Below are 24,443 nucleotides of genomic sequence, written 5' to 3' on the forward strand. Positions count from 1 at the left end.
TTTAGGTTTTTTTTTACACGTTAACTGCCACATAAATTAAATGATGGGCAGACAGAACGGCTTGGGGCAGAGAACTTGAACTGCAAGATGAACTTTCATGTCGAAACTCGTACCACATTATGGCACCATCGACGTGCAAGTTGTCTCCTGAATCTTCTGATATTTTTGGAATTTTCAGAGCTTTGCATGTTAAGATTTGCATGTTATTGGAAACATGTTGAAGTACATATCTGTTATCCAAGAGAACACATCTGGTTTGCAGCTGTACAGTAATCTATACTTCTTGTGGATCATTTGCAATGGGGCTCTTATTTTTGTTTTCTACACCATCATAAAAGAAATGCATTGTGTCGTTTCATAATCTAACGCTTTGTTATGAAGTAAGAAAGCAGATGCTCCTGTGGGATTTGAACTATTCTGATCATGAGTGTGTGGTTTGGTCGTTAAACTGGTTTCCACGCCCTTTGTTCTTATGCTTTCGTCCCTGTTCCAGAGCTGGTTTGACCCCAGTTAACATGCTCCACTGTCCCTGCTCACTTTTCTTCCCTTCATTCATAATAAAGCATTAAAAAAGAGCAGTTTCTTGGTGTGTGTGCAAACTGTTTCATAACCCATTAAAATCCTTTGAAGTAACTCATAAGCTCGGTCCTCGCTCATAAAGGATTAGAAACACATGAGACAGCAGGAAGTCAGCACGCTCTAAACCGAAGCAGCTTGGGTGCAAAATGTGAGCAGAACGTGTGCAAAGCAGTGATAAAAGAAAACTAAGAGCTTTTAAAGTAGAAATCCTGCAGTGTAGAAATACTTTGTTACAAGTAAAAGACTTAAATCCTACAAAAGTACATTTCTATTAGAACCAAAACATGCTAAAAGTACCAAGAGTAAACAACACATTATGCAGAATGGCTCATTCTAGAATAATGTTCATGCAATATAATATTGGATTATAACTATTAATGCATTCATGTGTTCATTCATCACTTAAAGGTTGCAGCTAGTAAAGGTGGGGCTAGATTAAACAACTTCAAACAGTGCTAGCTGGTCATTAAAATACTGTGTAACAGAGTATTGCTACTTCTACTAAAGTATAACATCTGAGTGCTTCTTCCTCCTCTGGTCTGCACACTTTCTCCATCTCGGACAACGGCAGCGTGTGCATACAGTAAAGCTGCTAGTGTTAAACACTTACAAAACACACAACCCTCTGTTTTCAGTTTCCTGTGCTCTTCTTGCTGCCAGCTTGGCAAGACAAAAGCAAACGATTTGCTTGTTAGGACAAATACTATAAGCAACTCCCACTAAAATCATGAGTCCAAAAAGCACAGGACTTGTAATGAAAGGCAGAAGTGCAACACTGGAGGGAGCAATGAGTCATTTTTTCCCACTCATCTTTCTTATTGTCTTTTCTGACACTGATGCTGTGTTGGAAATGCCATCCTATACTAGCAGTACGTACTGATTTGGCCAAAATGTAGTTTGTAGTATGCAAACAAAAGCAAAATGTGCAGTATGCCAAAAATACCCGGATGTCGTACTGATTCAGAGAAAATCTCCAGTATGCATCAGACCAGTCTACCTCGCCTACTGTATCCCACAATGCAAAGCGCTGGAACGTCGCAGCGGCAGTTGAAATGACGGACAGCAGCAGCATTCCAGCAGAAGGGGGCGCGAGAGGCGGTTATTGCTTACTTCCGCCCGGCGTAGCATACTGCAAAATGAATTTAAAAGCTCCTCCATACTACATACTACCGTCGAACGCAGTATGCAGTACACATGTAGTGTATAGTATGTAGCATGAAGTATATAGTACGACATTTTGAACACAATACTCTTAAGTCTAAAGCCACATGTGCCCATTTGTTCTCACAGCTAGTGACTTTTGTTTCTTCTCAGACAGACGGACGGACTGAAGGGACGCATAAGTACATGCAAACCTCCATAAAGACAAATTTAGATTTTTATATATGTATGTCTTATATATTCTGCAGGAATCATCTATATAGTTTGGGTAGTTATATACTCAATTGTGAGTAAAAAAAAATTGTGAGTTAGGTATTTTGCAGGATAAGGAATTGCCATATATGACATTTACAATGTTTTACAGAGAGCTGGCTATGTAATCACAAAGAGAACATCTTTATTATGTTAAATCTGTATCTTTTTTAATAGCTTTTATAGCCCACAACATTTCAGGAGAGTCTTAACAGTGCAGTTGCAGTCCATGCCAAGATAAGGTCAAAAGTAGAGCAAATAAGTAGAGCAATCCTGTACGTCCAAGGGATTATACAAATATTTGTTTGTAAGCTGAGTGACGTTTGGGTAATCAATTGTAGAAGACAAAGGTAACACATCCTAAGCAGAGGGAAATATTTTGTTTTTATTACATTTTTTTTATGTATTCTGGTTCTGGAAGTTGTATGCACCGTTTGTTTTAATGAAAATGCCTTAATTAGTGTATAGGGAAACTGAAACTAATAATTAGTTTATCAATGTTTTTAATACATTTAAATATATGACTGGTAGGCTACTTCAAAAATCTTTTAAAATGCAATTAGTCATATGGTAATTTTATCACATAGGTGTTTAAAGTAACCCCAAACAAGATTCACATTTCAGTTAAATAAAATTGTTAAACAATAATCATGAAAAGATTATGAATTAACAAGTAACATTAAATATATGACTCTTGTTTTATCACTCTACCTGTGTAGGCCTATTTCGTAGTTGTAGACCTAAATCACAATCACAAACCTTAAAAAAAAGTTATAACGCCATTTTTTCTCATCTAAAATAGAGTTCTTTCCATCTTTTGTATTTCCTTTTTCGAAAATGCGACTACAGTTGAAAAACGGCTTTTACATTTTAAGTTGATAGAACCTGCACGTGCTTTTTTCCCATAATCCCACCGGCCTGGAAAGCACATTTTACAGGCCTAACCTAAAGCTGTTCTCCATTGAAGTCCTGTTGTGTGCTATCTGAGCTCTTACCGTTCCTGTTTTACTGCCTCTGGCTCTCTCTCCCCCACTGTGTGTTTGGTATTTGAGACGGTAGGCTATAGTGATTGACCTTGCTATTTTATCAGTCACTTCTAAATGTGTTTGGCTAAGTACTTCTTGCAAAGAGCGTCTCGCGGCAGTGTTTCCTATCGCTCTTTCGTGCACTGATGTGTTTTAGGGAGTACAGAGAGGTTTTTATGAAGTATTCCTCTGTAACAAAATGCGTCATTCCTCTATATATAAATTTAAAAAATTCAATCTTCATTTTTTTTTTTAATTTGTTAATTTTGAGACAATAATTTGGTTATTGATTATAAATTTGAATAGGCACTATTTTTTTTCTAAATTCCACGCGCTTGATTACGGTAACATCTTTGCATGAAGGCTTTACCCGTCAGTAGGCGACGCCACCCGCTCTTCAAAGGGACAGTCCTTTTTGTGTGAAGCACTGAAGCATGATATGCAAAGTTTTCATAATGCCTGGAGACCTTACCAAGCCAGAACAGGCCCGTGTGACGCCCCTTTCTCCCTCCCAGAGTGTCTCCTCCCTCAGCCAGCCCACAGACATTCCCACTAACAGGATACCTGGTAGATTTGTCAACACTGGGCGTTTCCACACACTGCTCGTCTTGAAGAGCAAGTTGACTGACTGGATCTCTGACACTTCAGAAGATCATCGGCACCGGACCAAAGAGCCACCACCGACCTGAAGGATCTTAAAGTAGGACAGCCAAGATGAGCAGGTAAGATTCTGTCTGGTCACCAATTAAACCAGATGAATGACAATAGAGTCAATTAGCGTATGAATGAGCAGCATAGCAAGACAAGTCATGTAGACTCGCGGCAACTGTTTCGATTTTCTGCTAATTTTACTGCACTATATTTCAAAATAAAAGCCAGATGCAGTGTTTGACTTGCGTCTGTTCCTAATGTAAATATATAGATAGAGATTATTCCGTTTCTACTTCATTTATTTAACACACCCATGTTACAGAAGGAAGTAAAGGAAGGAAATGCACTTCTGTTGGAAAGCTTAAACTAAGAATATTGTGCATTTCTGGACCCTTACTTTGGAAAGCTATCTGTTCATTAACTCTAGCTGTCTGCAACCACAGCTCTGCATGCTTTTGGGTAAACCAAAATACCTAATAGTTTGATAAACTGCTCAATCTGCTTAAATTCATTCTATTTCTGCAGGATAACCTGATCACTGTCAATAATGCTTTCCTAGAAGTGCTGTGAACTAACCTTGCAGCATATTAACACCTCTTAGACAGTAACATCATTCCAAACCGCCTGATGATCAAGTTCAGCCTGGAAGTTTGTTTATTTGATCTGATACCGGATAGTTTGATAAACACCCAACAAGTTTGACATGTTTTATGATGTAATGTCTTTCCATCTTTGGGGTTAAGATTTACTTCATGAATGCATAAATTAATCCTACAGTTGTTAGTTATCGAAGCCCTTAGCGGACATGCAGCCATACATGTTTACTCCGTTTTCCTGTGATAACGAGTTACTTCTGGTCGGTTTCTCGAGATCTTGACTTATTTTCCTTGTTATCTCGGGTAAACAAAGCTGGTTTTCCCATTATAACGGATTAATTTGGCCCATATTTATCTTGAGATAACAAAGCTTGTTTTCTCATGATAAAGGGGTAATTTTCCACTGTGATATTAAAGACCAGGACATGCCATGCTGCCATTGTCCACACTATTTCTATGTTCGTTTTGTGCTTTTAAAACTCTGATACGAGTTATGATCATCTGACGTTATGGTGGTGCCGTGTCATTGTCTTGTGATAACCTGCAAAATAAGTGGAGAAAACTACCAGAAATTACTCGTTATCACAGGAAAACGGAGTAAATATAATGTATGGACGCATGTCCGCTTAGGGCTTCCATAGTTAGTAGATCTTTTTTCAGTTATGTATTTTATTTGATTGTCTTATAGGCAAAATTTAAACCATTCTTTGACATACAAATGTCTCATTTTACTTGTAACATGAACCAGTAAAAGGTGGTCCAGCTTCACCTTTCACCTCATGCTACTTCCAGTGTCCTCAGATAATTCAATCAAGTGAGATTCTTATGCTCTGCTTTCTTAAATGTATCCTCAGTACAGTTTTACCTTCTACATTTTAAAGGGAAAATCTGGACAATGAAATCTTGAAAGCCCAGTTTTAAATGTGAACAGCATTTATGTAGCACGTAAAATAAAAACTCAGCACATGGAGGCCTTTATTTAACTTTGGGACAGGAATGGAAAGTGTCACACTTCATGAAGCCCTCACTCTTTCTTAATATTTCTGACCCGTGCCAAAAAATGAATGAACCAAAGGGATCTTACTGCAGCAGTGGCAGGTTATTGATCAAAAGCTGTTTGGATTTTATGCTATGGAGAGAAACCATCATGAGAGCATCAATTAGATGATCAATCTCATTGATTTCCTTTCATTATCCATATTGAGGCTTCGTAGTGAGGCTTGATCTTCTGCTGAATATATACACTTAGCAACACCTGAACTAGCATGTCGTAGATTTGGGTTTAAATGAATAGTTTGTCATTTTTGCAATTGCACTTCTTCGCTTTCTTGGTGAGCGTTTGCTGAGAAGATCGATATCGACCTGGACCAGCAGAAGGGTTGGCTTAGCTTAGCTTAGCTTAGCTTAGCTTAGCTTAGCTGAGAGAAAAGGCTGAAAAATGAAACAACCAGCCTGACAGACAAAACTACAGAGACCAGTAAAAAAACACTTATTTCTGTGTAAAAATGAAGAATTGCTAAGCTATGCTAGATGACTGTTAGCTAAGGCAGTGGTCCCCTAACCTAGGGGGCACAAAAGATCACTGGGGGTGCATGAGGTTTTATCTGCACTGAGATTGTCAAAATTCGATTTGCTGGGGCGCTGGTTTGGCTCAGTTGGTGAAGCGGGCGCCCCTCGTACGGAGGCTGCAGTCCTATTTTCAGATGCACCGATCGCAGGTTCGACTCCCGGTCTGCCGATCTTTTGGTGCAGGTCTTCCCCTGCTTTCTCCTCCCCACATTTCCCGTCTCACCTCAGCTGTCCTAACAAATAAAGACAAAAGCCAAAAAAAAGATTCGATTTGCACGTTAAAAGGAAAAGGAAAAAAGGTTGGGAGCCACTGAGCTAAGGCTTCAAGTAGGTGTACAAGCCTACAAAATATGATAATTATCTGTGATAACATTATTCAATATTTGATGACATTTGAAATGTGATAAGTAAAAAAAGAAAAAGTTGCATATTAGCGATAACTTACAGTTCCTCTTTTTCTGCTGTTTGAACATCTGTTTGTAACATCGTCTCAGGCATATCGTGCAGACGTGTGTGGCGTTGATCTTAAATAATGAACTGACAGAATCTGAGCAAAAAAAGGGTAAGAACTGTGTTGAGAACACCTAAATGCTAAAAGTCACTTTAGGGCACAGATGAACCCGTTTAGCAGGATTGGAATGAAGTCTGGTGGTAGTTTGGGGGGGGGTTACTGTGGGCTGTGGGTGTACATAGTGTCCTTTTGGAGCTCCTATGTTCCACAACTTGATCCACGTAGAAATCTTTATGAATAACAGCTGAAGAGCAGATTTCACAGATGATACTCATGATGAAACTTCAGTGAAGGCGGGTCTTGATGTCGAAACCGTTGATGTCGCAAACCAAATGTTGAGTCGACATTTAATGAATTCAATGAGCAGCGATTTCATAAAAGTGAGCAAATGGTTCTCTCAAGATGCATGGCATGCTTATTTCACAGTCACAGGTTAGATATCAAGTCAGAACACTGAGTGATTTTGGAGAGAAACTGAGACTCAACCAATTACGAGGCAGCTTGCCTGCAGCCCATATCTGGACCTCATTATGGTAAATTCCAAAGTTTACGACTTTGTTGTTCCCTCTTTTTAAACCAGCGAGATGTAAACGTAATTGAAGAAAACACAGGGAAGGAGCTGAGAGGGAGAAGGACAAGAATTAGAAAAGACCGGAAAACACTCAACATGATGGATTCTTTATGTTTTACCCCACTTTACACCCCCCATATTTCATTTTGGATGCGAGAAATATGACGTAATTATTAATGTTGTCTCTTAACTGGGATTGTAGTTGCAGATAATACAAGTACAAAAGTCAGCTTTTCATTGGACAACATACTAACCCATCCCAGAGGTAAAAATCAGCCTCCTCTATATGAACATACAGGCTTTACATTTTCAGCAGACTGTTCTCCCATCTTTACGTTGCCACAGTGGTGACGCAACTTTTCATCTGGTGTTGATTGAGGCAACATGTGCTCTTTGTTCAGTCGTACATAAAGTAAAACACGTGATAGTTTAACTCACATGTGACCGAATGTGTGGGTATAGGCCTATAGCGTGACTCTGTGGAGAGAGACATACATTTTTCCCTAAACATCATCATCTGTTGCCTGATGTCCTGCCAGTTCCTTTACTCACAAGCGCAGCTTTTCTGTATAAAGCTGGGTCTCAGTGGCTCTATGCTTTGCTGCCATGACCTACATTATCTATATATTTACAGGTTGTGCAAATGCTGTCGCAAAAATGGACTTTGTATTGGCATGGATATGTCCGTTATGTCAAATTCTACAAGGTGTGTGTTTAAAAAAGGGTTCACTCTTGTAGGACTTTGGTGTAGGCACAAGTGGGAGTATAAATACTTTATTACTGCACTTAAGAAGAGCTTTCAGTTATCTGTACTTTGCTTGGGTGTTTAGACATTTTACAGCTAGAAAACAGACTTGTTACTTTTCTTTGATTCATTTAAAGGGAATTATCAATATTTTTTTATATTGTGTGCTGTCTCCCTACATCAAGATCAGTTTTAACAAGGTAAAATACATTGGCTTTTTTGCTGTAGCAAAGCATATGGCGCAACATACAAGATGTAGGGCAATATTAGTCAGTAGTTGCGTAAGTGTGTGCTTACTTTGCTTTTTAGGCCAAAAGTCAGACTGCCTGTTCTGTTCTTCTGTGTGTAACATGACATCGACCAAAACACTATTGCGTTGACTTCATTGATTTTTTTCTGTTCCTAGAGTCAAATTTGTTACAGACATTAAAGTGATTATCTCGAACATCTCAGTTTCGTTCTCTTTGGCGGCACCTGTGGCGATAAACGGTCATTTATCCAGACTGTGTTGCATGTGTGACGTCCACAGTTAGCTCCGGTTGTAACTCTTGATTTTCCTCGCTGACGGTCGCTTTCCTTTTTAGACTGTTTGCCTTCATCTGAGCGTCGAATTTGTTTCTTTTTCTTTGGATTTTCACTTATTGTTGAAGTTGTATCTGTAGTCATCGATCTTTTCTTTGTTTGTTCAGCCATAGTAGATTACTGTTTACTCACAACACTTGCAGAGACCGGAAAAGCAGCCGCTTAACTCTGCCTACCCTCTCTGGCAGACCAACCACTGCTGGGTGATGAAAAACGTGTCACTAACTGGGCACCGCTTGTGATTTTTTCCCACAAATGTCGCCACAGACACCCAGTCTGTAATACTGCAAATGCAAAGGCTTTCATCAGTGTCATAGGCTCAATCACCATTGTGTTATCTCATACGACGATAGATAGTGGCTTAACCACATTGTAAATTGTTCCTCTCTGCAGATGTCTGATCAGGAAGGAGGAGGTGCAGGCCTTCATTGAGAGGTGTATGACAGCTGTGGGCACTAAGCAGCATCACGCCCGCAGCCTGGCCGAGGTGCTGGTGGAGGGAGACCACAGGGGCCACTACAGCCACGGCCTCAACAGGATGGGTCAGTGCATGTGAAACTTAAGGCGGAAACACAAATGTGATAATTGTGACTTAATTCATCAAACTGGTAACATTTCACTTTTTTTATTTTGATCTTTAAAATGTAAGTCAGACTAATGAGATACTGTAGTAGTAGTCATAGGTGTATATATGAAAACCCATCACTCATGCTTCTGCTAAAGCACTTATTTTGATCAGTTAGCCTTCGACGCCTTAACTCAGTGGTTCTCAAACTTTTTCTGTCAAGCCTCCCCTTGGAGAAAAAAAAATGTCCAGGCCCCCCCTTGACCACCACCCCCAAAAATGTCACAAATGGGTGAAGGAGTCACAGGACATCAATCACACGTGAACTCATGGCAACCAAATAAACAACAGCGGGGCCAGTTTACTCCTCACAGTGTTGGTTCTAACGGGTAAAAGAGGGTCCGACATCGGACGCTCTCTGTCCGCACACAATCATATGCAGTTCTGTTACGCAATCTAATCTAAACAATCCTATTGTATATCTCCGTATGTCCCTACTGTAAATGCATTGATTGTCGCTGTTTATAAAGCTTATAAAAAGGTGCAGATGTCATTTGGTAACAATCGAGCGCTCGTTTTGATCGCTACGTCATTAATAACGTCCCTCGTGCACACGCGGCTCACGTGCTGTTTTGAATTGCGAGAGAAAATATTTAACTTTTGTAACTTCATTAAACAGACAGCTGATGAGGGTAGTCAACAAAGCAGACAGAGAGACAGACAGATAGAGGGGGGCGGGGCCAGCAGCTGTGCAGAGAGCAGAGGTACAGGTGTGTTGGGGGAGTGAAGGAAAGCAAAGTGATCAGATTAAAGTAGATTGTGAATGAATTAAAACTTAATACAGTGAAGAAAAGAGTACAATTAGAGTGTGGAAGTCTACATGTGATGTGCTTCTCACAGAAATCATTGACATATGCGAGGACAACGCGTTTGTGTACTGTGCCACCTGAAAATGAGTCCGGGTTGTCCGACGTCAAAACATAGTTCCGCCTGCTACATTTTCCAAACGTTGGCGCGCCCCACAGTTTGAGAATCACTGCCTTAACTGATACGTTTTTGCATCTGTTTGTTCTCACTGACAGACATGTATGTAAAGGACATCCAGACAGGAATCTGTGCCAAGGACGGCGAGCCTGTGTTGGAGAAGGAGAGTGCAGCAACAGCACTGGTGGACGGGAAGAACCTCCTGGGTCCTGTGGTGGGAAACTTCTGCATGAATCTGGCCATGAAGAAGGCCAAAGAGGCCGGCGTCGGCTGGGTGGTGGCTCACGGTGGGTACTAGTTTATGCAAACCCCAAATGGAACTTCTGATACACAGGTCTTCAGGACATCTGTTAAAGGAAATGTATGCATTTATGCCAGTCGGATGATCCACCTTAGTGCACCAAATCAGACACTTTATGTTATATTTCGACAGCGGTATGATGCATGTCCACACTTGGCTGCAGTCTTGAAAAACTGATGATTGGTGCGACAGGTTAAAGTCAAAATGTGGCTGTAACTGCTAAACTCTATACACCCTGACTTATTTATGTGCATGTTGGCATTTTGACATAATTGCTGCAATTGTAGTTTGAACCTCCAAAGGATATAACTGCTGCATAGGTCCAATTCTTTAGCATCGAACATTGCACAGCACTTTCGATTGAACCAAGGTTCATCCGTGGGATAAAATGTGTTAACTGTTTTTGTGAACTGATGGCATGCTCAGGTTGCAGGTCTGTATTTGATTGGCCTTAAGTGTCAGCATTTGTAAAGGGATTAGCTGCACTTTAATAAGATCAGTAGTGTATTTGTTTGGCTGATAAAACAGGTAATGAAGTGTGAAGAAGAGAAACCAAAACCATTGTGTTGTCTGCAAAAAGAGTGTTTTAGGTTTCAATTAATAAAGAATGTACAAGCCCCTATCAGTTTACCAAAGTATAATTTGATGTTGTCAAGTAGAACAATGAAAACACATGCTATTGCCATCAGAGTATGAACTGTATGTCACTTTTCTTTCTCAGGTTCCAACCATTACGGTATTGCTGGATACTACGCATTGCAAGCTCTGAAGGAAAACATGATTGTGAGTGAAACGTTCAGTACAACTTTAGGACTTTATTTTAAAGAGGGGGTGTTATGCTGTGTCACATTTCAAGACATGTATATAATGTTACAATGTTGGATGTCCAGACTAAACGTGGGTGAAGTTTCAAATCTGTAGGTAAAAGTATGTTGGAGTAATCCCCAGGCTTCTCTGCACAGTCTGCTGTGAACGCAAGGTTTCACACACACACTGCACTTTGTGACATCACAAAGTGCAGCCTAAGATGTGGAAGAAAGCAGGCTTGTAGGGGCGGGGTTTCTTAAAGGGACATAGCTGACTGAGTCGTTTCAGGCAGAGGCTGTATGAGGGCCTGCACAGAGCACCAGTGTGAGAAAATTAGGAGTTTTTTTGACTGTAAATTATGCTAAGCTACTCCACACGCATCACAGAGTGAAATATGAAGCTTGAAATTAGCATAATACTTAAGGAAGGATCCTTAAAGGAAAAAAAGTCCTGTACTTAGTCATGGAGGTGAATGTGCTGTTCTTCTAAATGCTATTTATTCTTCATCTAATAATTATCCGACCACCACAGGGCATGTCATTCACCAACACGTCCCCACTTGTGGTTCCAACAAGGGGCACAGAGGTAAATTTAATATTCTTCTACAGAATTGTCGGTCATTCACAACTTCCCTGTCTGATTCTAATACTGCGAACTTGCTGTTTGTAGTGCACTTTAGGCACAAACCCCATCAGCGTGGCAGCTCCTGCTAATGACGGAGACAGCTTTGTTCTGGACATGGCCACGTCAGCAGTCGCACTCGGAAAGGTAAGAGCAGGTCTGAACTGATAAGCCATCAGGGATGCCTCACATTCACAAATAACTTCCTCATTCCCGAGACATCAGCTGCAGCGGTTGACTTTGACTATTTTAACACCAGATGTTTGGCCAAGTTGTGACCTGTGAAGATGTCACTTAGATTTGCAATATTTTTTCGATTGTCTTTTTAGTTAAACTAGTATTTTTAGTGCACACTTGTCACATACTTTGATAGAGATATTACTCTCTTACTCACTGTCACTCATGCTGTGTATGTCTTTTATCCCCAGGTGGAGCTCCATGATCGCCGTGGAGACCCCATACCTGAGGGCTGGGGCTGTGACGCCAAGGGCCAGCTGACCCCCGACCCCAAGAAAGTCCTGAACGGAGGAGGCCTGGTGCCCATTGGAGGCAGTGAAGCAACAGGTCAGAAACCAGCTGATAAATGTCTGCGCAGGAAGGGAAAGATCCAAAGGAGTTTTTTATTTATTATATATTGAAGTTATGCTGCTCTGTCTGGGGTTAAATTTTACACGTTTTCCTCACATATCAGCCATATTATAGACTCGCATATAATTGGTGTGTCAATCAAGGAGGAATTGGACAGTATTGAATGTGAAACTTGCAACTGTACATTAGGGGCCTTATTCACTAAAGGATTGCATGGCTTTTGCACCCGTTAAACCTGTGCAGATAACACAAACAGACTCCGCCTCATTCTCCAAGCACACACAGAGGGTTGAATGCACCCCTAAATGCGCTGCAGAGCAAACAGCGTCTCTGTGCTCCGGTGTCATTTGCGCTTATTTAAATGAGTCATTATGCAGACATTCCCCTTTGTCCCCTTTCTATGCCAATTAACCTTGTAGCAAAAAGCACCTAATTCACAAACACCAGCGCTAACAGCACCGCGCAGGTGGAGTGAAAATATCACTGTGTGCTGAGAACTGGTGGTATAATACTGCGCTGCAGGTATTATAAGGGCTGTCACGCTCTGAGTTTACAGTGAACATGACAACAAGTCCACCTTTTGTGTGATCAAAAAATGTATTAACAATCTGTTCAAAATATATTGTCATTATCACTATAATCGGGAGATCAATCAGTCAGGGGCTGTGCGAGGCTCAACACACACGGGCACACTTTGTCCACATGTGTGGAGACGGTCTGGAGCCGTTACACATGACTGGGATCCAGGCAAGCTGCTGTTTGCTCAAGGAATGAAGCTGCGTTACAAAGAAGTAAAACTAGTTAAACACCTGTCGAGTCTTGACTTTACACTAAACTTGTGAAAGAGCTGCCCCCTCCTCTAACTGCTCATCACCGATCTGTGCATGGAGTTGAGGTCCGTCAGTGTGCAGCTCAGTTAATGCATGAGAGCGCAGCAATCGGATGCAAAACAAACTGCATTGATCTCCAAAACTTTATAGGCATGTTTACGCTTGAATATCAATAGGGCCATTTGTTTTGTCCGATTCGGACCTTGAAACGGAGCAGATAGCAGGTGCAAATGATGCGCAATTAATGGTGCAATCAGCGGCCGCAATTAATTCCAAGTGAATTCCCCCCTCAGTGTCCAGTTTAAAAACTGTACTTGGCGTTCCTATATGCTTACAGAAATTTAAAATCTGTGCTTTTATTTACTGAAAAAGGTGCTAGAAACTCTCGTAGTACTCGTACTTTTGTCAGACCTTCAATTCTTGCTTTCAAATGTTTTTCTCTGTTCCAGTTTATTGATTTGTGCGCTCAATTTAGCAATTTTACTTCAATTTTTCACACATTTGTCCTCTATATGACCCACTTTTGTGCTAACAATATGTAGAAGAAGGAAGCAGCAATAACATTTTCATGCAGCAACACTTCTTAGGCTACAGTGGAGAAAAGGGACAAAAACAGGGTGCACCGTTTTTGAGGGCTCCGTCTTTGTCCTCTACGTCACAGGCTGATTGTACGTGCATTTGTTGCATCCATCGTCTCTCCAAACGAAACAGTTTGTGTGTTTGTGTGTGTTGTTGTGTCCACAGGAGGGTACAAAGGCTACGGTCTGGGAATGATGGTGGAAGTGTTCTGTGGTATCTTGGCCGGTGCCCAGTACAGCAAACATGTTCGCACGTGGAAAGTTACAGACCGGGTTGCTGACCTGGTACGTTTGTGTTACATGTTGTGTTTAAAAGAGGACACGCTTACCTATATTTTACAGAACAATCTGTCCTTATAGTACATTTTTTTAATAGCAGTTGTAGTTGTAAGTTATACGACATTCTACAAACTAAAGAAGACCACTTGTCTCATGTCTTCTGGTCTCTAAAATGTAACAGAATTAGAAGTTTGAAATGGATTGACCTGTAACTCATAACTTAACATTAGTGACATAATAAGAGTCACATTACTGCTTTACAAGACAGAGATAATTATCTTAATTATAATTATCTAATTAGAAACAAATCTAGCTCTTAGTCATAAACATTAACAAAACATGACAGGTGAATTGAGCCAAGTTTAACATGTTGAAACACGCTCTTTGGCAGTCACTCTTATCTGAAAGATAAGCACAGTAAATGAGTCCAGCGCTGACCGTAATACGTCACCTATTTGCTCTGGTTACTGTTGGCACTGGGTCAGCTCACAGTGTTTTCATCACCCGCTTTTTTTGTGCGTGTTTCAGGGTCAGTGTTTTGTGGCGGTTAACCCAGAGAACTTTGCTCCCGGGTTCAGTGACAGGATGTCCGACCTGCTGTCCATCCAGAGAGGGATGGAGCCTGTGAGTAATGCTGAATGTGTTGATGATGTACAATGAATGTGAACACACAGTGTTATCATTTTAAAATAAAATAAAATAAAGCTTCATTCGATTGCCGCTGCTTCTTGTTGTAGGCTGACCCAAGCGCTCCTGTTTTGGCGGCTGGAGATCCAGAGAGGACGAACGTGAAGAGGTGCGATGAGCTGGGTGGGATCCCCTACCACATTAATGTCGTCAACTACATGGTAAGCAAAAACAAAAGAACCAAGCAGTCTAAGACTTTTGGAAAAATAAGGTCTTCTAGCTCTTTGATCTTATGGATTGTACAATAAAGGTCATACTTTTGGGCCATGTGCTGATTAATTTTCTTTACATGATTGATACCACCATCATATGAAGCTACTACCAGCTGCTGGTTAGCTTAGCTTAGCATAAAGACCAGAAGCAGTGGAAAACAGCTAGCGTACTCTGTCAAAAGTTAGCTTAATCCACCTACTAGCACTTCTAAAGCTCCCTGAATTCTGAATTATATCTTTTTTTTATCCTTTAAGTACAAACAGTAAACTGTAAAAAATACAGGTTCTGGTTTTACGGGAAGTTTTGGGGCCCTATCATGTCATTGCTATTTTCCACCAGACACATTTGTCATTTTCACAGCCACGTTGTATAAATAGCAAGTGATCGTGCGCCCACGTTAGCGCCCATGGACGTGTTGGTCTTAAAATGAAGTGTGGTCAGGCGCATTTCTATCTCGAGGACGCAGAAAGCAACTGCGCCATAGACCAACAAAAACCTGGTCCAAAGTCTAAAGTCTGTGGCAGTCTATTGCTGCTATTTAAAAGGCGCATTATGGGCATACATCGGCGAGTTCACAACACGAGTCTCTGCTTGTCACTCACGCGGGGAAGCACAGCAGCGCTTCTTCTCATAAGAAAAAAGCACTGTATTTGCAGCTACAGTGAAATAACGTTGTTTATGGGACTGTTAGACGGCAAGCTTTTGTTTCCCTCGTCTCCCTAAATCATGATACTGCTTTCGGGTTGGTTACCGATCTGGTGAGAAGTGACGGAAGACGTGAACAATCTCACCACTACCTCCACACACACACCTGCCTCACTTTAGAGAGATTCCTGCTCGAGCCACACACGGGCCAAAAACTGCCGAGACACCAAGCTCTCCATAGTGCGCGATCATTCTAATGCATGCTCTCTTTAATACTCGTAGAAAAACACACACACGCAAATAAGATGTAAATTTAATACAAACCCCAGACATAACTACCTGTGGCACCGACAATCGTGCCCACAGATATTAATACACTGTCCAGTGTCCATCGCACGCGCACTGTAGAATACAGCCGTGTGATCCAGCAGCAACAATAAGTGAATAAATATTAACAGCCGACCTTTCTTTGATGGTCAGCACAGAGAACTTTAATGAACATAAGATCCTGTCCGATCCTGACTGAAGAAACGGTCTGACTCATAACTCATAATGTTTATAATTCAGGGTTTGTAAAGATCAAACTAAAGAGATTTAACTTTCATTAGAGAGATTTTGGGGTGATTGTAACATTTGGACACGAGACGAGCTCGCTGTTTCTACCTGCCCACTGTTCTTAAGCTAAGCTAGGCTAATCGGCAGCTAGAGGTAGCTTAATTTACTACACAGGTATGAGAGTGCAATGAACCTTATACAATTTTTTGCAGGAAAGCAAATATGTATTTTTCACAAAATGTCTAGTAATTACTTAAATAAAGAGACTTTGAGATTGAACTAACTCGACTCCATTTTTCTCCTGCAGAACGAATGTGCGAAGAAGGTTGGAGTCAGCAAGCTGCTGCCGTGTGACAATCTCATCTCCGAGTAGTCGGTTCGGTCAAGATTCTCAACTTCTGCTCATTCAATGTAATTCAAGTTTACATTGAGCGACTCGGAAATGCAACTCTGTTTATGCTCAACGTGCTGACAATCATATTTTATAGGTTTTATTAACACTTTACAGGTGTTTTTATTGCTTTAAACTCCATCAAAGTTTTAATTAAAACTGTAATTTTATGACAAAATAAGGAAAATATTAAATATTTCCTTTTTTATGGGACCCCTTGAAGTAGTTTTTGTGCCTTAAGATGGTGCATCCAAATGTGAATTTAAACATGTCTTCAAGATGCCGCGTCTCTGAGAGTGAAATATGCCCAGTCTGCCTCAAGCTGTTAGATGTGGATGAGTTAAAGTTTGACTGGTGTTGAAAGGAGAGCTGAAGTTAGAAGGTGTGTCTTTGTGACTGTACAATAGTTGCTACAGTATGAGGCACAAAAAAAAGAAGCATTTCAAATTGACCAAAGAATGTTTTTCTGCCTTTGTTGAGTTCGAATCATGTTTTTACTCTCAGGTAGACCTCCTCTTAACACACCTTTTTATTATTAGCGTTATTCAATAAAAGCCCTTAAACCAAAAACTTGTGTTTCCTTTTTTTTATATTGATTCAGTTTTTTAATACTGAACGCTCCCTTAGGTCAGATTTAGATCCATATTTTATGGACATTAATTATTCCTTTAATGTATTGCTTTTTTAAATGAGTAGTATGCTTTACCTACATATCAACAAAGAAAATACTTTCAGGCATTTCGACCACCAGGGGGTGTCAGTATCAACATTTTAATGGAACTTAAGGGAGTTCTTGGTCTATTATTAGAAATACCTCCCTGCACTGAAAAAAAGGTTCATAAATGGAAAGAACTGGCAATAAAACAGCAGCAGTAATGTATAAACATACATCATAGAACATAAGTAGTGAAACATTAATGACCAAATATCAGTATACTATGTTAGACATAAATCTTTACCTTTATATTTTTAATGCTATCTTTACCAATTATTCTTATTTATCATATTTTATTCAACAATAGTTCAAATCAACCATTTTGTTTGTTTGTATATGTGTTTTTATGTGTTATTACTGCCTTGTAGTTATAACAGTTGTTACTTAATGTTGGTCTTTATTCAGTATTTACAGTCTCAAAAAAAAAGAAATACATACAAGATGAAGTGTGTGAAATTAAACATTATGCACATTCATGTTAAATTTGACCTTCCTGACCCAGGGAAAATCCATGACACAGGTGGCCTGTAAGGTTGTCATCACTAGATGGAGACATAGTACACATTAACTCCTGTTCTACTCTTGGATGCCTTTATGGCCTTTTATACACATTTCATGTGTTTTGTGTCTTTGTTATGTAACTTAATCCATACAATTTCCTTCAATAGTTAACGAATATATATGAAAGTACTGTGTGCGTGTGTGTTACAGCTGCCATTTAAATGGTTAGTAACGCAGATGCCTGAATGGAAGTCAACACAGAAAAACACTATAACTGAGACTCTACAGTTGTCTTTATTCCACTATGACCCTTACTGACACGGTAATACACAAAAAATAACATACAACAACAAAACAACAATGATAAGGATAAGTTAACTGGTAGGTGATTCCATTTCTGAACAATGACTGTCCAATAATGGCTTCGCCCAATAAGGATGAAAATGATAAGTACATAAACAAATAAGCAAAACTAATATCTGTGTCACTGTTGCTTCGACGCTTTAGAATGAATGTTTCGCTCATCATTAAAGCAAAGACAAACTAATGTATAAGGATACTCATCACCTCGTTCCTGTGTTGCATTCATAAACTATCTCGGGACATAATGAGGCTCTATTTTTAAATGTGTATATTATCTCTACATCACCTACATTTAGACAGAGTCGTTCCTTGCACAGACTGGATTCTAATTCATGTTATTACTTGGATATTTAGGCTCTGAAATAAACTGTGTGTGCATGAATATTTTGCATTGAATCTGTCTCAGTGTCCCCATGTGTCAGTTTTATTGTTAAACTATTAATAATGATGTTTTTTTCTGGAAACAGACATGTTTTTGTGTAACAAAATTTTTTTTTATCCTGGTTAAATTTGAATCTTAAGCAGCACATTTACACCAAAAATGACTGAAGGAAAGGCCTAGAGCCACGAGGAAGAAGGAGGACTGGGCAGTGACAGATGCCCAGATCAGGACCTTAATCTCCCATGCCAAAAGTCCTGGCACTGGGCCCTGGATCCTGGATGTCCCGTTAACACTCGGCCGGCCGCAGACAAAAGGAGAAATCAACAAATCAATGGGCTTTCAGCTCCACCGGGGGAGGGGAAAGGAGGTGTTGGAGGAGGGGGGGTGTAAGTGAGTGCTGGGCTGGCCTGGACCAGGTCTGCGAGCGGGTATGATGGGGATGCATGGAGATTAGGTTTGGGCTGAGGGGGAAGGAGGCTGTGCGCTGGGCGGAGGGCTCCGCCGAGTCCGAGGATTAAGGGGCCGAAAGAAGCACTCGTTATAGGGGGCAGACTTGGAGGTGTGTGTGCATGGATGGATAGATGGATTTTGGGGGTCTAATCTGTCCTGGCCTTGGCCTGGTGCCCTCGTGCAGATTAGATGGGGCCCCCAAGAGCCCCGAGAGCTGGGGCCGCTGGCTAGGATTAAGCAGATTCTAACAGGTGTTTTCTTTTGTGGTGCAGAGGGGGGATCTGTCCGTCACTCACTGAACGAGCAAATCATGAAGTGAGCGACTATTACTGATGAGGCCAGCGATGCCAAAAGGCCACGACATGTGTGTGCGTGGGTCAGTGTTTGTTTTGGGACTTGTAGATGCTACATGCTGCTGAGCGGTGAGTGTGAGGTGGTGCAGTGTCCACAAAGCAGGAAAAATACTCTGGAAATGAGTCAGATGAGGGGAGAAGAAGAGAAATGTAACCTGAAATAATTTACAAACTTACATAGACGGACAGCGTTTGCTTAGGAGTTTGCATCCTGGTGCAGCCGGTCAGTCAGGGATCGGCTGTGGAGGAGATTAGTGCAGCGGCCGGAGAGCTCAGGAGAACACTTTCACACTGTAGGAGGATCAGATCAGAGGAGCTTAGACGTCGCAGAGCTTTAGCCGAGAATGAAACATACACAATGACTAAACACAGAGAACGATGTATGGTGTGACACTCGACACAGCCATCATAGCATGTACATTTGACGATACAACTGTCTGAGGTAACACAATGGTGATTGAGCCTACGGCCCACTGATGAAAGCCCTTTGCATTTGCAGTATTAAGGTGGTAATACACACATCAACAGACAGGCTCTCCGTACTCCTCCATTTCCAGTCACAACTACGGCGTTACCATAGCAACTCCAAGTATGACTGCAATTTTAAGCTAGCTCAAACGATCTAATACAAATCTGCTCACTGACAAATTTCACGTCAATAAAACATCTAAAACTTGTTTTTGTTTATCTTCAATTGTTTCTACCTGACAGATGTTCTCCACACGTTCACTTACCAGAGTAAAGTGTAAGTTCCTTCTCCTCGGTCCACAACGCTTGGATGGCCGCCGTTGTTCAGAAATTTTTTCAGGTCAGAGAGATCGCATGACACAAAATCTTGGCTGTGATTGGAGCATTTCTGATGTAATTCTGTATGTTGACCACAAGAGGTCGCTGCTGATCTGACATTTTCAGATCAGAGGAGGTTGACCTTTTTCAATGTAAAAGTGTACAGTCAACATTGAACGTTGATGCTGTCTGTTGATGTAAAAGTTGATACGTGTATCGCCATCTTTACAGACTGGGTGTCGTGTGCGTCTTTCATGGAAAAAAATCACAAGCGGCGCCCAGTTAGTGACGTGTTTTCCATCACCCAGCAGGGGTTGGTCTGCCAGAGAGGGTAGGCGGAGCTAAGCGGCTGTTTTTCCGGTCTCTGCAAGTGTTGCGCGTGAACAGTAATCTACTTTGGCTGAACAAACAAAGAAAAGATGGATGACTACAGATACAACTTCAAAAATAAGTGAAAATCCAAAGAAAAAGAAACAAACTCGACGCTCAGATGAAGGAAAACAGTCTGAAAAGGAAAGCAGCCGTCAGCGAGGAAAATCAAGAGTTACAACCGGAGCCAACCGTGGACGTCACACATGCAACACTGTCTGGATAGCTGGGAAGTGTGCTCCTGCAATTACCGCTTATCACCATAGGTGCCGCCAAAGAGAACGAAACTGAGATCTTCGAGATTATACCTTTAATATGAAAAACCATCTCATCTTCCTGGTAGATTTAATAACAGAATTGCTGTTTCATGTTTTAATATACTGTAATAATGTTTTACTACTCATTTTAAAAAGTACTCTACTCCAAAAAAGATAAAGTAACAGATGCATTACAAGATGGAATTATAGTGACAGCATTAAGAGACAAAAACATCAGGCGGTAATGTTTGTTATTAAAAACTGATTATGAAAATGACTTGCTTTCTGTTCGTCATGCTCTCTCCATATTCTCAGTTAATGCTAATATCCGCACTGCTGGGAGAAGGCGTGTATTTTTGATGTAACGACAGACAGGAGGGAGGAGTGCAGTGATGGAGAGAGTGGGAGGAGAGCTCGAAAAGCTCTGCTGCTCTCCTGCTGGGTCTTTAATGAAGTGGAGCGACTTCCTGGTTTGTTCCTCCCAGCTGTTGCCCCTTCAAAGCCAACATATTTGGCCTTGGCTCTTTGTCCTGCTCGGGCTGCCATACCTCCGAATGACCGAGCGGACATGTGAAGAAATAAAAGCAAAGCATCTGCTGTCTTTTTCTCTCCAACTGCTCGGGAATGCAAACGTCTCTCCATCTGTTGCAGCTCGTACGAGGGTTTTTGATTTGTGTTGATTGTGTTTGCCAGAAATCTAAATGCCATGAAGATGAAGAGTTTTGACACGTCTTATACTTGATACTTGATTATACAACATTTCTGTCTCTCCTCCATCTATGTCCTTTACCTGGTGCTATATGGCTGCATCATGTTTTCTTTTTCTTACATATTTTAATCAAATTTTTCATATTTTATTTCCAACTTTTCAAATCATAATATCAACAATAAAGATACATGCCTACATCCTAACTATAAAACTCTTACAAATCATCGAAAGGCTGAAAAGATTTGTAAAAAAAAAGATAGAATAAACGATAAAAAAAATTATTTACATTTTGATTATTTCATCATTCATACACGTCTATTTTCTTAAAAGTACTTTTGTTTCGCGTAGTTTTTTGTGCATGTGTACCAAAAGAATATATTTAATCGTACTTAAAATCCACGTTAAGACACAGGTAAATTTGCTAAATTTGGATGATTGCATGTTGCAAAGTTTCAGCTCCTGTCAGTTTAGGAGAAGATAGACATGCAATAGACACAATGTTTTTGAATTTACATGACACTATAGCCCCTTACACACATGCATCGCACTCCTGAACATTTCCCCACATTGTCCAGGTGGGCTGCATGTTTGAATGCAAGCAGCCACATTTTTTACCCCACGACTTTGTGCAGACTTTTTCCTGCCAGCTTTCTAGAGAAATGTCCACCAGGAGTCACAGTGAGCTGATGTGTGGACGCACGAGTTGGCCGGGTGACGATGTTTACATCATGCAATCAGTGTGAAACCAGAAAAGCGGCACATGGGACGCCGGTTTAGCTTAGCTGTCATATCGCGCGTCACATAGAGGCTACAGTCCCAGAGGCCCTTTGCTGTGTGTCGTCCCCACTCTCTCTTCCCCTGTTTCTGACACTATCCACTGCTCTCTCTCTGAAGCTGCGTCCCAATCCACGGGCTGCAGCCTTCGAAGGAGGCGGTTCACGGAGGATGCTCCATTCATTGCCTGCGTAGACCGTTAAAGCCAAACTGAAATGAGTAGGTCTGGTCTACCCTTGCGTCACCAAACATAGCTCCTGTCACCTAGCAACAGGTAGCTAGCAGGCTAACTAGCTAGTATGACAAACGCTGCATAAGTTAACCTATTATTTTAAAGAGAATTTAACTTTCGTTTTCTTAAACATGTGTAACACTAGCTATTTAATTGAGTTGAAACCAAAAACATTTAAATTTTTAAGTGTATTCCTCTGCCGTTTAAAAGTCTGCCATTTAATTTGAATTGGTGCGCAATGCATCTCGTGATATGGTGGGCCGCGAAGGATACACCCGATGGATCCTTCACGGCTAGGGAAACGGAGGACGCATTTGTCGGCCGCATCTGAAGGAGCTCTCAAATTGGGACAGCCTTTAACGCGCTTCAGTGATGCAATCGGCCTTCAAATACAGCCTCCGAAGGATGCAGCCCCTGGATTGGGACACAACTTGAATAAAGGTGTAAAAAGGGCCAATAAAAAAACAGAAGAAGAGCGGCACAAAGCAGAATGATCTGCAAACAAAATTTCTGCAAATTGGAGTGAAGAAGAGATTTGTGAGCTTTTGGCTGTGAGGGCCGATGCCGAAATTGTTCGCCAGTCGCAGGGCCTGCAACGTACCTTAATTTATGTCATGTCCTTCCTCAAGAGCTGTGAGGGACATGAGTGAAAGGGTAAAATTTCAGGGGCAGACTGTGTTAAAATTTTCTGCAAATTGTTAGGACTGCATTTGTGGAGAGGGCCTCTGCCATGTTAGCTTCTATTAACCTGGGTAGGGCAAAGATCCAGCGTGCACAAGATGACTACATTCACCAATTGAACCAATCACAGAAGGTCTTGTGTTGTGGATTGTAATCAACCTGCCACTTTAGTACTATTTAACCAACCTTGGATGAGTTATAGCAGAGACATTTTCATTTCCAAAACAACACAAAGTAACGTTGTCTGTCATCCACTGTGACTGCAACATCTGGCCTGTGGGCTTCTTCTCACCTACCTGTCACACAGTTATTAGTGCGAAGAGGGGAAGCTACTTACACTGCCGGAAAGCAGCCAGTCTGGACTCTATGTGTGAAACAGGCTTTTACTCTCTCCTGTTGGGAACCAGGTGCTCCGTGTGGGGCTGTTTTTGGTCAAACTAAGCCGAGAGAAGAGCAAATAGAAATCAGAGGAGGAGGACGGTTTCTAACACTCCTCTTTTCCTCTCACAACTGGATCACTTTGGATTTAATCTCCTCTGTGTGCTTAGCTCACCTCTGGATGTCACGACTCTCCCACCCACACGTCAGCAGACAGCTGAGGTGTTGGAGGCCTTTGTGTGTGTCTGAGCTCCTAATGACACTCCACTGTAACTGTTGTTCTTGTGTGTTTTCCACTTAGGATAATCCTGGGTCCATTTAATCTGTTACTTTCTCTCTTTTTTCCTGTCATCACCTTCTGTTATTCACACACATCATTTATTTTCTTCTTCTAGCTGCTTGATTTTATTTTGGAAGGAAGAATTAGTTTCCTCTCTCTGACTTCCTTAACAAATTAAAAGTAGTGTTTTCTGTCCTTTTGTTGTGAACATGCAGAATTATAACATCAATACATCATTAGCACACTGTCACAAGACATTAGCTTTATGTCACCGAACAAACACGACCCACAACAATAGAAGAGAGAGAGAGAGAGAGAGAGAGAGAGAGAGTGACTGATAGATAGATAGATAGATAGATGGATGGATGGATGGATGGATGGATGGATGGATAGATAGATAGATAGATAGATAGATAGATGGATGGATAGATGGATAGATGGATAGATGGATAGATGGATAGATAGATAGATAGATGGATGGATGGATGGATGGATGGAGAGAGAGAGAGAGAGAGAGAGAGATGGATGGATGGATGGATGGATGGATGGATGGATGGATGGATGGATAGATAGATAGATAGATAGATGGATGGATAGATGGATAGATGGATAGATGGATAGATGGATAGATGGATAGATAGATGGATGGATGGATGGATGGATGGAGAGAGAGAGAGAGAGAGAGAGAGATGGATGGATGGATGGATGGATGGATGGATGGATGGATGGATAGATAGATAGATAGATAGATAGATGGATGGATAGATGGATAGATGGATAGATGGATAGATGGATAGATAGATGGATGGATGGATGGATGGATGGATGGAGAGAGAGAGAGAGAGAGAGAGAGAGAGAGATGGATGGATGGATGGATGGATGGATGGATGGATGGATAGATAGATAGATAGATAGATAGATAGATAG

The 24,443-nt window shown here is 41.1% G+C and overlaps 1 protein-coding gene across 1 annotated transcript; it reads left to right on the top strand.

The window, feature by feature from the left end:
* Window positions 1-3,636: 3,636 nt before the first annotated feature.
* LOC138613248 (uncharacterized oxidoreductase YjmC-like) lies at window positions 3,637-16,843 on the top strand. The gene is made up of 11 exons (XM_069686876.1): window positions 3,637-3,739; window positions 8,636-8,784; window positions 9,890-10,078; window positions 10,814-10,875; window positions 11,431-11,484; window positions 11,569-11,667; window positions 11,949-12,084; window positions 13,683-13,801; window positions 14,324-14,419; window positions 14,533-14,643; window positions 16,203-16,843. Exons 1-11 carry the CDS (start codon window positions 3,732-3,734, stop codon window positions 16,266-16,268), a joined length of 1,089 nt encoding a protein of 362 aa, XP_069542977.1. The 5' UTR covers window positions 3,637-3,731; the 3' UTR covers window positions 16,269-16,843.
* The last annotated feature ends 7,600 nt before the right edge of the window (window positions 16,844-24,443 follow it).

Source organism: Semicossyphus pulcher, unplaced genomic scaffold (assembly GCF_022749685.1).
Source record: "Semicossyphus pulcher isolate SPU_LCO1_2020_fin unplaced genomic scaffold, fSemPul1.0.p SCAF_8, whole genome shotgun sequence".
NCBI classification, from domain to species: Eukaryota; Metazoa; Chordata; class Actinopteri; order Labriformes; family Labridae; genus Semicossyphus; species Semicossyphus pulcher.